The sequence below is a fragment of the Pogona vitticeps genome, chromosome 7 (assembly GCF_051106095.1).
Source record: "Pogona vitticeps strain Pit_001003342236 chromosome 7, PviZW2.1, whole genome shotgun sequence".
Lineage (NCBI taxonomy): Eukaryota > Metazoa > Chordata > Lepidosauria > Squamata > Agamidae > Pogona > Pogona vitticeps.
In genome coordinates, this window is record NC_135789.1 from 30,500,691 (window position 1) to 30,516,858 (window position 16,168).

Consider the following 16,168-nt stretch of genomic DNA (forward strand, 5'->3'; position numbering starts at 1 on the left):
GGTTTTTCCTAGTGGCAAAATACCATTTTGGAAACGGAAAGTATTTTGAAATGGCTTGGGACCCAAATGAGTTATTGTGACCCATTAACTGTACAAAAGGCCTACTTGCGCCGATGAAAATAATAGATGTTCCGGAAAATGGATTACGTTGGTTTTCAGGAGCAGTAGGGAACATACTTTACCCACTTCTGTTATTATGGGTCATCTTCTTCGAAAGAAGAGAGAATATGTACTGGGACTTTCATGGATATCTTGTAAAGACTGTTCTCACACGTAATTTGTCTGTGACAGTTCTGTCTTGTTCTTCCTCGTACATGACTTCTCCTTCCAGGAAGGGATTTAGCTTGGGGGCTAGAGCACCTTCTTGAAATGCAGAAGGTCTCAGATTCAATTTCCAGCATCATTCCTACTGGAAAACGTAGAGACGTTGACTGCCAGTCACTAGGATGCATGGATGATGGTACAACTCAACGTAAGGAAATTTCCTTTGTTGTGTCTCTTACTCTAGATACAGCCCTATGAGGTGGTCTTTAATGAGACAAGAGTCTTGGGTCTCTCTCCTTCCAGTCTGAGGTTCTAACCACATGGGCGCTCTTAGCATCAGCTCCTCCTAAATCTTGCAGCCCTGAGCCAGCTGTCCACTTTGCCCTTTTCTCTCCTTTGCCAGCAGAGTGCCGAACTTTTTTTCTGACAGCTCCCACCCAGTCTCTAGGGCTCAGTACCTACTGCCACCAGTCGCCATTAAATAAACCATTTTAGCTTATTCAACCTCATTTTCTAAAACAGAGGCTGATGTGTCTCTTTGGGGGAAGTAATAGGGTTCCTTCCAGCCCTGAAATTCTAAGATCACTAGGAGCTGCCCATAATCAATGCCCATTAAGACATCTTTTCCTCTCGCCACCTTGAGTTATTATTTAGCCCTACATGTGAATAGCACCGCCCTGTGTTCTAAAACAGCCATTCTTAACGGGGGGGGGGGGGGGAGGACACGGGACGGCACATGGCCCCTGACACATTTGAAGGGGGCCACAGATTGGAAACAATTCTTTACACACCTTATAAGATTTGTAATGCAACCTACACAATCCTGATTCGGCTTATGTGGCCCAAAAAAGGATGAGAATGACTTTTCTAAAAGATAAGAGAAAGAAGCCAAGAAAGCTGGGGGGGGGGTTGTTTCTTTTGTTTAAAAACAATTTAGCCTGCTTACTCATCTGGTAATGCCAAGCCGAGTTGGATTTTTCTTGGTCCAAATTGCTAGAGACTGCAGGGAAGATTTGCCATAATCTTCTGAGAAGCTCTTCTGTTGTGGGTTGACGTATTATTATTCTAAACCTTGACTCTGGTGACAGGGAAAGTACTTAACCTCCAGACTTCCTGAGGCTTCCTCGTCCTTTTTATAGGATGCTTGATGCTGGTGTTTGAGTGATTTCATTGCCAACTCCCCTGTTGTTGTTTTTTTTTAAACAGCTCACTGTCCAATTTTGCTTTTGAGCCAGCCAGATTTTTTCAGTGGTGCGTCTGAAGCGCCTTGCCTTAAAGGCTGCGTTCCAAACATCGTTGTTTCAGAAATTGGTGGTTGAGGAGTGAAAATTGACCTACTGAGCCACCTTAAACCCAGAAGGAAAGAAATAGACTTTAGGTAGTGGGGACACCAACATTTGCAGTGGTGCCTCTGTATAGTGGCTTTCACATTTGGAAATGTGATGCAGAATTATTTCAAAACCATCGCCTGAGCTTGTTTTGAAGGCTTATAAATGTTTACTCTTTTTTAAAATGTCTGTCTCTTTAAATCCATTGAAGCTTCCCTTTCCCTCTCTTAGATTTGATAGAAAGAACTACAGTACTGGCTCGCTCAGTGATTTAGGTATTTGGCTGCGGAGCCAGAGATTGGAAGTTCAATTTCCCACTGTGCCACTTTGACAGGGGCTGGACTTGATGATCCATAAGATCCCTTCCAGCGGATGCTACTGACTATGGATAGGCAACATCTGTTTTTCCCTTCATGCTTTTTTTTTCTGTTCAAATCAAACTTTAAATCAAATCAAACCATTAGGAGTTGTGCAGAGCTCTGTGACAATGAGATGTTTTTAGTAATTAAAGGATCCCCGCTTCTAATGACATGCTATCTGTGATATATAACTTGCCTCACAACTGTGACTTTCCCAAGCTAACACTGCCTACGCATGGTCCATTAGCTGTCCTTAAGTGTTGCTTTAAACAAATAATAATATGAAATCCAGAATTCGTCTAAGACATTTTGCTGCTTGATACACAGGCCAAGAAGGCATTTCCCATTCTGTAGTAGATGACTCAAGTCCACTTATCTGTATGACTGAATATCCTTTCGAGTGAAGGCTGCTTTGAAAAAGGAGTTCTCTGGCAGCTCTTCAAATGGAGGACTGCCCTTCAAAAAAGAGCATCTTAGGTCATCCTAGTAGGTGAACAAGCAGTGGAATAAGCAGTCCTTGGATCTGATTTGGCTGTGGATCCTAAAGGATTTCTCCCTATGCCATAGACTGGTGGTTCCCACCCTTTGTTCCCAAGATATTCTTGGACTAAAACTCCCAGAAGCCTTCTCCACTAGCTGTGCTGGCCAGGCTTTCTGGGAGTTGCAGTCCAAGAACATCTGGCGACCCAGGATTGCGAACCACTGCCCTAGACAGTGCTGCAATTCCACTTTTTTGCTCACAGCTGAGAAGCAGTGGCTGTTCATTGCTTCTAAAAGGGGAACCTTTACTGCACAGTATTCTTCTACATAATACCTGCAGAGCAGACCCCACCATGGAAGAGGTGGCCCGCTTTGCCGACCCCTTCTCCCGCTGTGTGCTGAGGGTAGCTGTGCATGAAATTGGTCTCTTTGCAAATCACAGGTCTTGACCTAGATCAAAAGGAAAAGTTGAGGCTTTGCATCACTCACCTGCATGCTTCAGCAAATGATTTTTTCTCACTTAGTGGGGGAAGAACAACACAAGGCTTAAGCAGTGAACATCTGACCCTTGATATGTAGTCGTTTCATCATCTGGAAGGTATTTTTACATCACTCTTTTGGAGCAGGGAGGCAGTTAGAAATAAAGGGATTTTCTAAAAAAAAATCCCGTTGTCAGTGATAGGAAAGGTGGTAGTGGGAGGAGATTTAGCAAAGCGATCACGGCTTTAAAGATTCTTAACCCTGCCAGTCATCCATTATTTCCTACCTAAGCTTCAAGTGTAGTTACACCCTTAGTTTTTTGTAACTTTGAAAGGAAAGAAAGCAGATGACAAAAATTCATCTTTTTCAACAAAACCAAGAATCCTGTGAGTCACCTTGAAGACTTCATAATATTATTATGGTCAGTTTTGTCCACTGTGGCCCTGTTCCCCAGAGGCATTTAAAAAAAGATATGAAGTATTATTAATCATCAGCACTTGACAGTCAAGACAGATTTGTGAAAGTGGTGAGTGATTTCAACACACTGCTCTTCCTCCTTTTGTCTCCCCTTGTTTTATCTGTGTTCTTTCACTCCTTGGTGACAAGGCATAGTTACCAAAAAATGTCACCACTCATTCAACATGTCTTGTGGCTTATCTGATGAGTGATGATGATGATACCAGGGCTGTCTCCCAGTCTCTGAATAAATGCCTGTAGACTTCTCAAAACATACACCAAGATTTTGCCAAGATTTCAAAATCGGTTGGTGAGGCTGATTGGTTGGATGTATTAACGTCTCCCTGGCTGTCTTCCTTTTGTCTCTCCCTACTTTTAAATAAGTTTTTTAAAAAATGAACAGAGCAAGTCACAATTTTTTGTGAAAGAGGTGGAAAGAAACCAGATCAGAGATTGGAAACGTTGCAGCTTGGGATGACAGTACCCCTAAATGCACAGCGAGTGTTGCTGATGGTCAGTTTTAATTCGGGAAGGGGTGAGTTCTGAAAGTTTTCATCCAAAAAAATTAATTTTTCTGAGGCTTGGGGTGGATTCTGAGAGTTTGCACCAAATCCCCCCCTCTTTTTTAAAGATTTGATTCCAAAACAATACTTGTTTGAGATGCGTTTAACAATAAATTCTAGGACAATAGGCTTGGTCTCTTTTAAATTTTTGTTACTGTGTAAAGTGTCTCGTACATCAGTTGTGTTCACATGGATGTGAAAAACATCTCTGTCTCCTAGTCCACTGGTTCCCAACCTTGGGTCCCCAGATGTATTTGGACAACAACTCTCAGAAATCCTGGCTAGCACAGCTAGAGGTAAAGGCTTCTGGGAGTTTTAGTCCAAAAAAATAATAATCTGGGGACATAAGATTGGGAACCACTGTTGTAGTTGATCACAAGCTGAATAAAAGCCAGCTGTGTAGTGCAGCTACTTAAAGGGCTAAAGCAATAGTAATACTGAAGGAACGGATTTATAGTGTCTTGATCACAAAGGGTAATTCTTCTGTTGATCAAGCATCATCCAGCATATGTTTCAAGTGCTTTCTTTCTCAGTTCGCAGAAGGCATTGACTACTTTGAGCAGATCTCAAACTAGTCAATGCCCTTTGTGGGCGTTGTGGCAAATCAAAAGTTTTGTTCAGCACAAGCCTTTGTGGGTCGGCAACCCACTCCTTAAGATACATAGAGGGTAGCCTCAGTGGACAGACATTTATATAAATGGAGAAATGTTATTTATGACATGAAAGGTAAAAGAATTGTTAAAAGTCCAGCTTTATAATGGTTCTTACTGGAGGCCATTAAAGGTGATTAAAGCCTGCCTTTACCTAAACAAGGAAAAGGGAAGGATGTTGACCATGGGGTGAGGTTCTGATTGGCTGTTGCCCCTCTCCAGGAGCTCGGGAAGTTTTCCCTGGCCAAAGTTAGAGGAAAAGAGGGAGGTGATAGCAGAACCCTACTACTGTAATTACAAATAAGATTAGATGCACAAGCAGACTGCCTCCCTAAAAATTGGCACAGCATCCTTAAAGTGATTTCCAAGTTAGGAGTGGGCGGGAATGCTTCTCTTTACTTTCAATGAGAATTTATAAAAAATTGGCAAAGTTCTTCATATTAGGGAGTGAAAGAATTTAAGATTAAATATATCTGAATCTGAAACCAAAACGGATAGATTCTTCGGAGTAGTTCCAGAATTTGGAGTGCTTGAACGTTTGGCTTTCAAATCCACAATAAATTGTTTTATTGTGGACTAAGGATACCAGTAAAATAACCCAATCTTATGTAATGGATAGATTGTCGGACTAAGACTCTGGAGATCGGGGTTCAAATCCCCACTTGGCCATGGAAACTCACTGTTTCATTGCATGTTGTCAAGTTGATTCTGTCTTATGGGGATCTTTTTCTGGGTGGTCTAGGTAGAGAATACACAGAATTGATTCGCCCTTCCCTTCTTCTGGGGCCTTTCTGGGACTATGCAGCTTTCTCAAGGTTACACAGGCTGGCTCCCTTCACAGGAAGCAAAAGTGGAGACTTGAACTCCCAACTTCTGGCTCCACAGCCAGAAATCTAAACCACTGACCTCTCCAGCCAGTGAAGAAGAATAAAGTCACACACAAAAAAAAGGAACTTAAAGTTGCACACCACACATTCACCCCATTCTTTACTAAAAGGGCGGGCATGGAACAGCAGTAATACATAATTCCAGATATATAAATTCTGCTTTGTAACAAAAGAGCAAATCATGTATAACATCAAAATCTAAGGAGGATTTCAGAGGAGGAACATCTTGGAAGAATTCCTAGTGAAGGAAGCTAATAATAATAAAAAAAAGGATGTTAGACAATGGACCAATTTTGCAAGGTGGAAGTACTGCGTTTTCTTATGTAAGGTGGACATTTACCATTATACCATCTCTGTGTATATGCATATGTGGACATAGCAACGTTATTGATAAGTAGTCATAGTTTTCATCATGTTTTTGGAATCCTTAGCAGATTTTTTTTAAAATCTGGCTCTCCAATGTATCTAAACATCTGCATTTCTACATAGCAAAGTATTATGGGGTGACATCTGATACATTCAAGTGAGCATTTTAGGTTTTGAATTCAGCACAGGCAGTGTTGACGCTCTTTCTCCTCGCTTTAAGAGTATGCCAAACCCCTACCCCTTACTTAACAAGCACCCAATAACATTTTAATCAACCCGGGGTGATTTTTCATCCTGTGTGTGGCATGGCAATGTTTTATTTGTTGGGCCTTTTTGTTTTGTTTTGTTCCAAATGTTTGTGTTTTTTAACGTTACTGTAGCGATTTGAATTCTGCTGTCTTTGATGTTTTTGGAAATTTGTCCATAACAAAATTAAACACCAGTGGAGAGATAGAGGGCCAGCCTTCATTTGAGCCAAGAATTGTCAGCCACCTCAGCAGCTTTTGGGTGAAAAGTCAGCAAAAGGTGAATTATTAATTTACTGTTAACTGCAGGAAGAGAGCAAAGGGCCTGAACAGATTTACCCCCGCCCCCCCCTTTTTTTCTTAGCATGAAACTAGGCATTGGGCATCTTTTGCTGCTCCAGCTTAGGTATCAAAATATCTTGGCAGCCCTAGAGAGAACAGAACTGGTAGGAAGTTTTTTTTACATAAATAAAGCACTGTGCATTCTTCCCTCCTGCAGTCCTTATGAGAAGAGTCCTATAATATAGGTGAGGAATTTCTATTCCTACCCTGCTCGCTGGAAGGACTGAAGCTTAAAAACCCAAAGACGTGGAATGTCCCTTAAACCTGCTGCATAATAGCACTGACTTAATCTGTTGCACCCTTGTGCGAGAATATCCACATGAGGTATAATCCTACAGAACATTTTACTATCTGCTCACATGCATCATTGATGGAATCTGTTGACCCCGCCACCAGGACACACACTCCAGCCTGAACAAAAAAGAAGGGCTAACTTTTAGAAAGACTCCCTCCTTTGATTGCCCTACAAGTAATTATATAATCTTAGAACTACAGAGCTGGAAGGGACCCCGTGGATCATCAATTCCAGCCCCTGTCCAGGAGGAACGGTGAGGAATCAAACTCCCGACTTCTGGCTCCGCAGCCAGAGACCTAAACCACTGAGCTATAATTATGAGGTTACCTGATCTCCAATCTCTGAGTAATGCTACCCAGTTTGGCTTCTGTTCACTTACATTGATTACCACCCCCTCTAAACTTGGTACATCAGTTTTGCTAGTTATACGCTGTTGTTTTTGATTCCTACTAAGTAAAGGGACTTGTCTGTTCCATGTAGAATTAGGAGCTGATCTGACTAATTTCTGAACTTTAGAATTTCAGAGATTAGGGGATGGGGTAGCTACTGTTTGTTTCTGTTTGGACCTATATATCACCTCACTGACCTTAATAACAGTCTGATTTATGCTTAACTGGGATTAAGTTCCCAAAAACGCAGTGAGATTTACTTTGGGGTAGATATCAAGCAAAAACAAAATAAAAATAAGACAGAAATGTTGTGGTGCCTTAAAGACTAACTGCTGCATTTTAATATGCGCTTTTGAGGACAAGTCCACTTCCGCAGACAGGTAGATTTGTGGATGCTAGGATTCTATTGAAAAAAGGCAGGCTTTCAGTCTTAGTAGTTTTCTCCCTCTCCGAGTGTTTCTTTTAGTTAATAAATCCAGCCTGATAAAGAGTTCTGGAGAGCCCTAAAGCTTGTGACTTTGGGTTGGTCCTATTTAAAGGTATTGTTTGAGTGTGTATTTTGGATATATTTTTTCTAGTGAACTAATATGATTTACTTGCTTGGTTTTCAGAGCAGACCTGTAAATGAATGTTCACTCTGTTTCTGTCAGCGCTAAATGCATGCTTTCTGAATAGGCCACTGTCTGAAATCCAGACTGTGCTTGGTCCCTTCTCATCGAGATGCTGCTCTTACTCTTTTTGCGTGTTAGAAGAACTTTGTATAACTCTGAAGCTTGCGCAGGGTTCTTATACTGGCTGGCATAAATTTGATAAAAGATGTGCTGCAGACACCGAGAAATCTCTTAAGTGTTAAGTGACCTTGTCATTCCCTACCTCCCCATGCTGTTTTCCAAAGAGTTGCCCCAATATCTATTTATTTTATTGGTTATATTTATACCCATTTTTCTTCCAGTGAAGTCAAGGGAATATACTAGGCTGTTCCCATCTCTCTTTTGTTGTTCTTAATTATGTTTTGTCAAATCAGTCCTGATTTATGTCCTGTCTTCAACAGCTGTGCTCTGTTCTTGCAAACTCCTTTATGGAATCAATCCTTCTCACATTTGATTTTCTCCTTCAACTTTTCCCGGCATCATTGTCCTGTCCTGCACACCTTGTCTTCTCCTGTTGTTCCCGAAGAATGACAGCCTCAGTTTCATCATTTTATTACTCCTAGAGGGGAGTTCAGATTTGATTTGATCTGGGACCCACTTCTTTGACTTTCTTGCATTCCAGGGTATCTACAAAGCTCTCCTCCAGCACCACATTTCAAATGGATCAAAATTTCTTCACTGTCTGGCTTTCACATCTGTACACAGGGGTCAGGAATACAATAGTGAGGGTGATTTCGGTCTCTCTTTCATCCTTGCTGTAAACTTGTAAGATGAGAGGCACAAGTGACTCACCTAAAGTCAGCTTCTCAGCTCCATGTGGGTCAAAATCCAGATCTTTCAAGTCATACACTCTAACCCTAAAAGCATGTTGGCTCTCAAAAATTTCACCTGAAGTAATATCAGAGGCAGAGGTTGGAGTCCTGCAGAAACAACCGTGAACAAGTTCGTGGGAAGTTTCAACTATTTACTTACTTATTTGCTCTGTTTATTTTTAAGTAAAAATAGTTAAAATGACACAAATAGGTTTGGTTACATTTCTGGAATGGAGCAAGGCTTGTCATCCCCTGCTCCTCTTCCCTTTTTTGAACTTCAGCTGCATTTCTTACAATTTTTTAATATTTTGGAGCAGTTAAAAACCTTTGATGCTTTGTTTAGACACATCTGCAGCGCTGGCTGTTCAGAGAGAAGAGACATAAGGGAAAGCTTCTGTGGTTTGCTCCAAGTTTACCATGTTGACAGTTGTTGTTGTTTTCTGTGTATTATACAGTGCCTCCTCTCTTGCACTTTCTCTGTAATATATAACCTATATGATTCCCCCCCCCCTTTCTTCGTTCTTCTTCCATCTTTTCCCAAGGAATCTAAAGAGGAAAGTTCAAAGCAGTATGTCCTGACAGTGTTCTGTACAAACACTCACTTTCTCTGTTTACATTGCAGGCATGGTTTCACTTTTTAAAATAATACATTAAAAGAAGGGGAGGGGAAGACTTCCTAAAGCCTGTTCAGAAAACAGTATTTTTGCTCAAATGGGGGAAATGGACCCTATATGAAAATTGAATCTAATTGGAGGGGGGAGGGGGTGCTTTAGCTTCTGAGGAAAAAGAGAACTTAAGATATTTATAAAGTGATAGATGGTATGGGGAGGAAGAAAGAAAAAGTTTATAAAATTATGGATCGCATTGGGGGACACAGCAATCTAAATCTAGTCGCTGTTCCAAAATAGAGGGAAACTGTTGAATAAAGGGGAACATATTCCCACATAGATCACCTCATTTGCAATTTCAGTTGATTAAGTGAATTGATTCTTGCTGAAGCTAGCAGTTGAACTTAGACCTGAGAAATTACTGAGGGTTAAATTGGAACTTTCAGTCGCTCATTTAAAGCTGATTGCCTGTAGCTCTGCATTCTGTGCACTGAAGCAGTGGAACTCACTGCCACTAGGTGTAGTTAGGCTGGCCGCCAGTTTAGGTGGCTCTCCGAAAGAAAGGAGGGAGGGGAGAAGGGTTGATTTGTCCTGAGGTGAAGGTCCCCCTACATTCCGTGTGCAAAAGTTGACTATACTGGCGATTCATTTTTCTTTAACCCTGGAGGAAGCATCCACAGTCCTCTCTGAAATCCCTGCTTCCCTCTGTACAAAGATAGAACTGGCCCTTCAAACACTGAGGACCCACCAGAAGAAGGATGCCATTTTTAATGCAGTTTTCTGGCCAGTCACTTTGCTAGCCTGGAACGCTGGATCCAGTCCTGAAAGGACTTTCTAAACAGCAAGAATCCAACTCCCAAACTGAACGGTGAAAGCTGCAATCGGATACTCATATGAGTAAGAGAAGCCTTCTGAGCCAGGAAGGTTTTACTTTTAAGGAAAGGAGACCAAAATCATTTCTTATTTGATTCTCCCACAGGGACTAATCCAGAATGTCATCCTTTGTCCACTTACTCAGAAGTAAGCCCCGTAGAACTCTTGCGGACAAGTAGGAACTGACTTTCCACTGAAATCAGCAAGCATTGAATCCCCATCTGATCTCAGGCTGCAGTTCCAGCTTCTAACGGAGGTGCTGCGTATAGACTTTGCAGTTCTGGAGGACCCTTGATGTATCTGATGAAGCGGCTTATAGCCCACAAAAGCTCATGCCTTTAAAAGAGGGTTAGTCTTCAGGATGAGGCAGGTTGGCCGGTCCATTAAGGAAAACAGGCTGCCCCACCCTGAGGCTGAGTCAGGCTACTCCCAGGCAGACCATTCCTACCTGCCACCTTAACACAGGCAGAGGATCAGACCCTGCCTATCTTCTTTTGCTAAACTCCCAGCCTTATCACATTGGGGGGGGGGGGGAGGTTGGTTTGATTATGATGGTAGAAAATCAGGTCATGAATATAAGTGGCTAAGCCAGCTGTGAAATCCAGGCATCAACAACAGGTTACTGGCATTTCTTATTTGGGGGCAAGGTGTATTTTTCTGTTCCTCAGCTAAGTAGTATGAATAAATGGGGCAGGGTGAGGGAGCGTCTGAAGGAAAGCCTGTTTTCCTGAGTGTCTGCGCACTCTGTGTATGAATAACTGCTTTCACCTCTTCTTTTGCGCGTTACCAGGGGCTTCACCCACCTACCCCAACTTTGGGCTTCTGTGCCTTCTTCCCCTTCCAAACATCATGGATGCCAGCTTCTGCTCTAACACAGCCCTTCTTTGGGGAATCCAGAAGGCTTAACTGTGGCAGAATTGTGGCCCTGGTTTTTAATGATCTTTGCATCGTTATGGAGAGGTGGGTTTTTTTAACAAAGTTTGTTTGCTTGTTTTTTGGTCCATGTGCCTTTAAAGAAGTCCTGTTTGGTTCATCCTATTGTTTTTAAACTATTTATCAAAGTAGGGCAGAATACTAAAATTTAAGTAGCTTAATGGGGTACTGGTATTACTGTCCTAATGAGAAGCAATTTTAATTGTTCCACTCTTTTGAGATTGAAGAGGGCCCATGATTCAACTATTATAAAACTTCTTGTTATCTTTTAAATATATTTTTCAAAATTATCCCAAAACAACTAAACTCCTATCTGTCTGAATAGTTTTCTTTCTGCTAAGATAATGAAAGGGGGAGGCAGAACAATTCCATGTTTTCTGTTGTAAAAGGAGTCAGTTCCAGTTTAAATGCTGTTGTATGTGGTTTTTTTTTACAATTCATTTACAGAGTTATAGGACTAAACTTTATGTTTGAGAGACCAGGGGGAATAAGGCAGCTGGAGTCTCAAGCAGGGGTGCAAAATATGAAATTCTCAGCTGCAGACCTAGAAGGCTTACGAGGGAGTAAGCTGTATTAGGCCCGGTAAGGCTTGCTTGTCCATAATAATATATGGTTGTCCATAATATGTGCATAAGATTGCAATAAAAAACTGCACATTTACCCAGATGTAATCTCCACTGGATACAGTGTGATTTAATTCTGAGTAAGCAACCAGGGGGAGAGATTGCATGGCTGTGGCTCTATGTGGCTTTGACTGAGGGCAAATCAAGACTGAGCGTGATGGAATTTACTTCTGAATAAACCTTACATAAGATTGGGCTGCAATAGTATTATATGTGTGATGTTCTGTTACTCAAAATGTAGATACCTACATATTAGATGGATCCCCTTCCAAGATATAAACTATTAAGAAGCAAGCCTTCTTGCATTTAGTGGGGTTTGCTTTTAAGTAAACAAGCAGAAGGAGGAGACTGTAAACTCTTTCTGGATTTCAGCATAATCCTCTCCATTTCCTTAGGTGCCCCAAGACTCATGCCTTGCCAGAATTTCCATCAAAAGAAATGGATGCTGGTGGGGGGGGGGAGAGAGAGAGACCTGATAAATAGTACCTCTGCAGGACAAACAATTAGACCTGTGGGGATGGGTGGAGAGGACTTGTGATACTCTGCCAAACCTGAGCATTTTTAGCTTGAAGACATGTGATATATATATATATATGTGTTTGTGTGTGTGTGTGTGTGTGTGTGTGTGTGTGTGTGTGTGCGTGTGAAGCTAATGGGACTTATGTGTGAGTACACATGGAGAGGATTACACTTGTAAGGTCCCATGTTGATGGGAAAAGTTAAGCATCTCACATTTATGAGAGGCAAGAGTGCTTAATTTGGGCTGGTTCATACCCTGAGGGTTTTTTTAAAAAAAAGCAAATAAATAAATTCCACATCTCAAAGGAGTTTGAGCTTTAAAAAGATGTAGCAACTTAAAATTAATTTGCATGGCAAATTTTTGCCAGTTTGGACGGGCAAAAGAAAAAAGTTTGGGTTTGATTTAAGTACTCTCTTAAAAAACACACACACAACGGCCACACAACGGCCACCTTGAGGATCAGCTCTGTTTTCCTTGCTAAATTTTGCTTCTTTAGTCAGAAGGTAAGAGCAGAGGGACAGCTCTCTTCTTGTGGCCTGTAATCCTTCTTTTAAAACTCTGTACAGTGTTTGGATTCTTTTGTTTTGGGGTGGAGGGGGGGGGATGCGTACTGGGCCATGGCCTGGATATGTGTCCGACTGTCTCTTTTGCCCTTGATGGCTGCTCAAAAAACAAACAAACAAAAAAAACCCTAATCAAATAATCGCAGAAATTTTTTTCAGATGTTTGGGAATAAATCACTGGGAATTTAATTAATTGTTTCACCTTTCTCCGGTCATTCCTTGTTTCCAGATCTTTCCCCCCATTTACTACCAAAAGTTGGAGCTGCAGGAGAAAACTGGTTTACTCAGCTTCTAAAGGTGTGAGGTCTGGAAAAGTTACACACATGCACACACCTCCAAAAGTGTGGAGCGACACACAGAGGTACCCCTGGGGGGGGGTTCTTTCTCGGAGGGGGTTAGAGAAGAGGGGCACAGAAGGCTTCTTTTTCTCTTTCCAGACCCTCCCCCCTTTGGTAGACCAAACATCTCCCCCACCATGTGGGCTGTTTAGGAGGGTCGGAATCTGAAAGTTTTTGGAAACGGATATATGAAATTCTTTTGAAGAAGGGCCCTGTGCTACTAGGAAGCTGATTGCATTGTTCCCCTTTGCTCCCAACGAACACGGCTGGCACAGCCTCCAACAATTTACCTGGAAGTAAATGCCTCTAAAAGGAAAAGGTGGCAAGAAATCCAAGCCCGTTTGTTTCCTTTTACATGGGAGCAGGCTGCAGAGCCTATGTGGGTCATCTTTGCAAACACTGGTGTTGTAAGGACCGGAATCCCATTGGCCTGGCTTCTCCACCCCTTGATAAAGACACACTCAGGGAACAACCACATAGCCTTTATTTATAGCCTTCTCTAGGAGATGGTTAAAATTTCCCTCTTTTCAGGAATCCCGCGGACACTTAGTGTGTGAACTTACTCTAGAGTAAGATCCCTTAAACAGTGAGTCGGGAGTGTTGTGCTTTTGGCGTTGTCCAACGCGTCTGGGAAGGGTCCGCCCATGGGTACAGGCGAACCGCGATCCTAAACGCATTTCCTTCGCAAGTCCCAAGATAACTTTCTGGGAATGATGTGGCTACAGGTGGGGGCGAGGAGCAATTTGAAGCTAGCAAGCCTCCCCTTTATTCTCCTGACTCAACGCCGTGCATCGCGGATCCGCAAGGACCCTCCGCGCTAGCCAGCGTTTGATTTCGGAGCAAAGCCCGGAGACGTTACTTCCTCGTTCTTTCTCCTTTCCGGCGTGGTGGGTCCCCACAGTCCCTGGTAGCTGGCGATTCTGGGGATGGTGGTGCCCCCAAAACCAGGCATTTCCCAGGTGCGTGCGTGAAAAAGTAAAAACGAGGGATGGAAGAGCTACAGAAATATTTCTAATTCGTGAATTTAATGTGTTAGGAAGAACACGCCGCTGTCTCCGCCTTTAGGAGTTAAAAACTCCATTAGGTACTGTATTTTCCATAAGGATTTCCTTTTTTTTTGTGATCTCCTACTTCCGTTGGAAAATGAGCGGTGCGATGACGTTTCACGCTATATATATACGTGATGTGGTCTTTTATGGTATAATAAGTCCGTTCCTCAGTTTCCCCAACCGGTTCGGAGCCCCGCCTTGCTTTGGACTATCGCAAAACGGGAGGGACAGCCAGATGGCTTTAAAACAACCCGCCTCCTTCTGTCAGCAGCGTGACCTGCGTAATCGGGCCCATTGGTTAGAAACTGTAAGCACCTCGGGGCAGGAGCTGATGGTTTTGGCTTCGGGTGCTTTCATTCGGCGTTTCTAGGCACCATTTGCGTCTAGCTTGGACACTTCCGGGTGGAAAAGGGTTTTTGAAACATCAGATCTGTCGAAGATCTTAGGACAAGTTCTTTAATCAGAAAAAAGCAAATAATTTTAAAAGTAGATAGATTATAGAAGGGGTGAATAAAACTAAGTTCAGTTTTTTTTTCATAAATTGTAAATGATCCGTTTCGTTTTTATAAAACGTTAAAGTTATGAAAACTTCCCCCACCCCAAATCACTCGCCATGGATGTTCTTCTGAAAGCAAATTCCACCTGAAACTTACTCGAATCAAATTTGGCCTTACTCAGAACTGGATAATTAAAAAAAACAACACCTTAAATTGTCTGAGAGGGGAGGAAATACAGTAACATTAAATTCATACAGGCAAACGCAAGAGTTTCATAGACAGAACCTTGGAAATTATTTGATGGTACCAGGCCATTAAAAAAAAATTAAACTTCCGATACCAGAAAACTACACAAAATAAAAGTGCAATCCTAGCTCTGTGTACCTACTGAGAAATAAGCCCCACGGTGTGTTCATGGACTTTTAAAGTCTAATACAGTATAGGATTGAAATCCACGACTGCCAATCCGGATGGTCTTACTCAAAAGTAAGCCACATTCCATGCAAAGAAACAAGCCCACCCCCCAAAGCTTCTCTCCCAGTTAGTGCCTAACACAGCATCCTAAATTCAACCATCACTATTTATTTGGATCCCCCCTGAAAGCGGGTGGGTTCTTGCATTCAAGACACGTGTTGGGCACTTCCGCACAACGAAAATATACTTCGATTTTACCGGGCGGTGGGAGAAGGGAGACCTTCTCTCCCTTTTGTATCCAAATTGATTGTTCCTAGGCAGCACACCTCAAACCACATTTTAGAGGAAAATATTCCCGCATCTCTTGCCCTTGACTTCTTTTCCTTCTTTCAACCCACGTATAAGCAACAGGTAACAACTTAACTTTATGCTATGGAGTTTTCCTCTAAAATGATTTTTACAGGAATTCTTACCACCGCCAAATTTCTCTTCTTTTTTCTCCCCCCCCCCTCCTTCTTCGTCCTTTTCCAGTCTTCCTTCCTTCCCCTCCAGGATCAATCTCCAGACAGTTTCGGGTTATATACATAAATATATTTAAGGTCTGGGGCGAAATGGTTCATTAAGAGACTGACCTGAGTTTACGTTCCCCCCCTCCCTTCCAGATTTCCTTCTGTTCCCAATTTCTGCACCACGTGACGGTGGGAGTGCGTTTAGGGGGTTTAAATTCACTGGGGGGGGCTTAGTTTTTAGAAGGGGGGGAACCTTGTCCCATAAAGAACAGTTGGGATTTTTAAAAAATATCATTGTCTTTGAGGCAGGGTTCACACAAAATAAGATTTCTTGTATCTCTTTCGCCCCCCTCCCGTTTTTTGTGGGGGTGAAAAGAAGTTTCACTCTCTTTGGAATTGACTTAGGAAAAACTGAGGTAAGAGAAACGCTCCATATCTTATATGAATTAAGAATGTTGACGGGGTCAACAGTAACAAAGCAAGAGAACAGGGAACTGTGTATTATTTAATTTACATTTTTTTAAAAAGAGCGTCACTGGTTTCTCATCTGTGTACCGCAACGCTTTGTGATTTTGTTTTGGTAAAGAACTAGCGTGCAGTAACTAACCTGTTACCTTCCCTGACTGTCATCTTTTCAACGGGTTACCTGTGATGTTTCAGTGGCATGTTATGCGA

The 16,168-nt window shown here is 42.2% G+C and overlaps 1 protein-coding gene across 12 annotated transcripts in view; it reads left to right on the forward strand.

Moving 5' to 3' along the window:
• Positions 1-16,168, forward strand: part of TBX4 (T-box transcription factor 4) — a 103,864-nt gene that overhangs the window by 19,804 nt on the left and 67,892 nt on the right. Inside the window, exon 1 of one of the 12 annotated variants that reach the window (XM_020786907.3) lies at positions 12,968-13,983. The exons of 9 other annotated variants lie outside the window; for them this stretch is intronic. In XM_020786907.3, coding sequence (XP_020642566.2) covers positions 13,951-13,983 — 33 coding nt within the window. In that variant the 5' untranslated portion in view covers positions 12,968-13,950. Of the gene's footprint in view, positions 1-12,967; positions 13,984-15,224; positions 15,396-15,756; positions 15,910-16,168 lie in introns of those variants that run through there. 2 more of the 12 variants (XM_078379302.1, XM_020786914.3) reach the window with 2 other exon arrangements.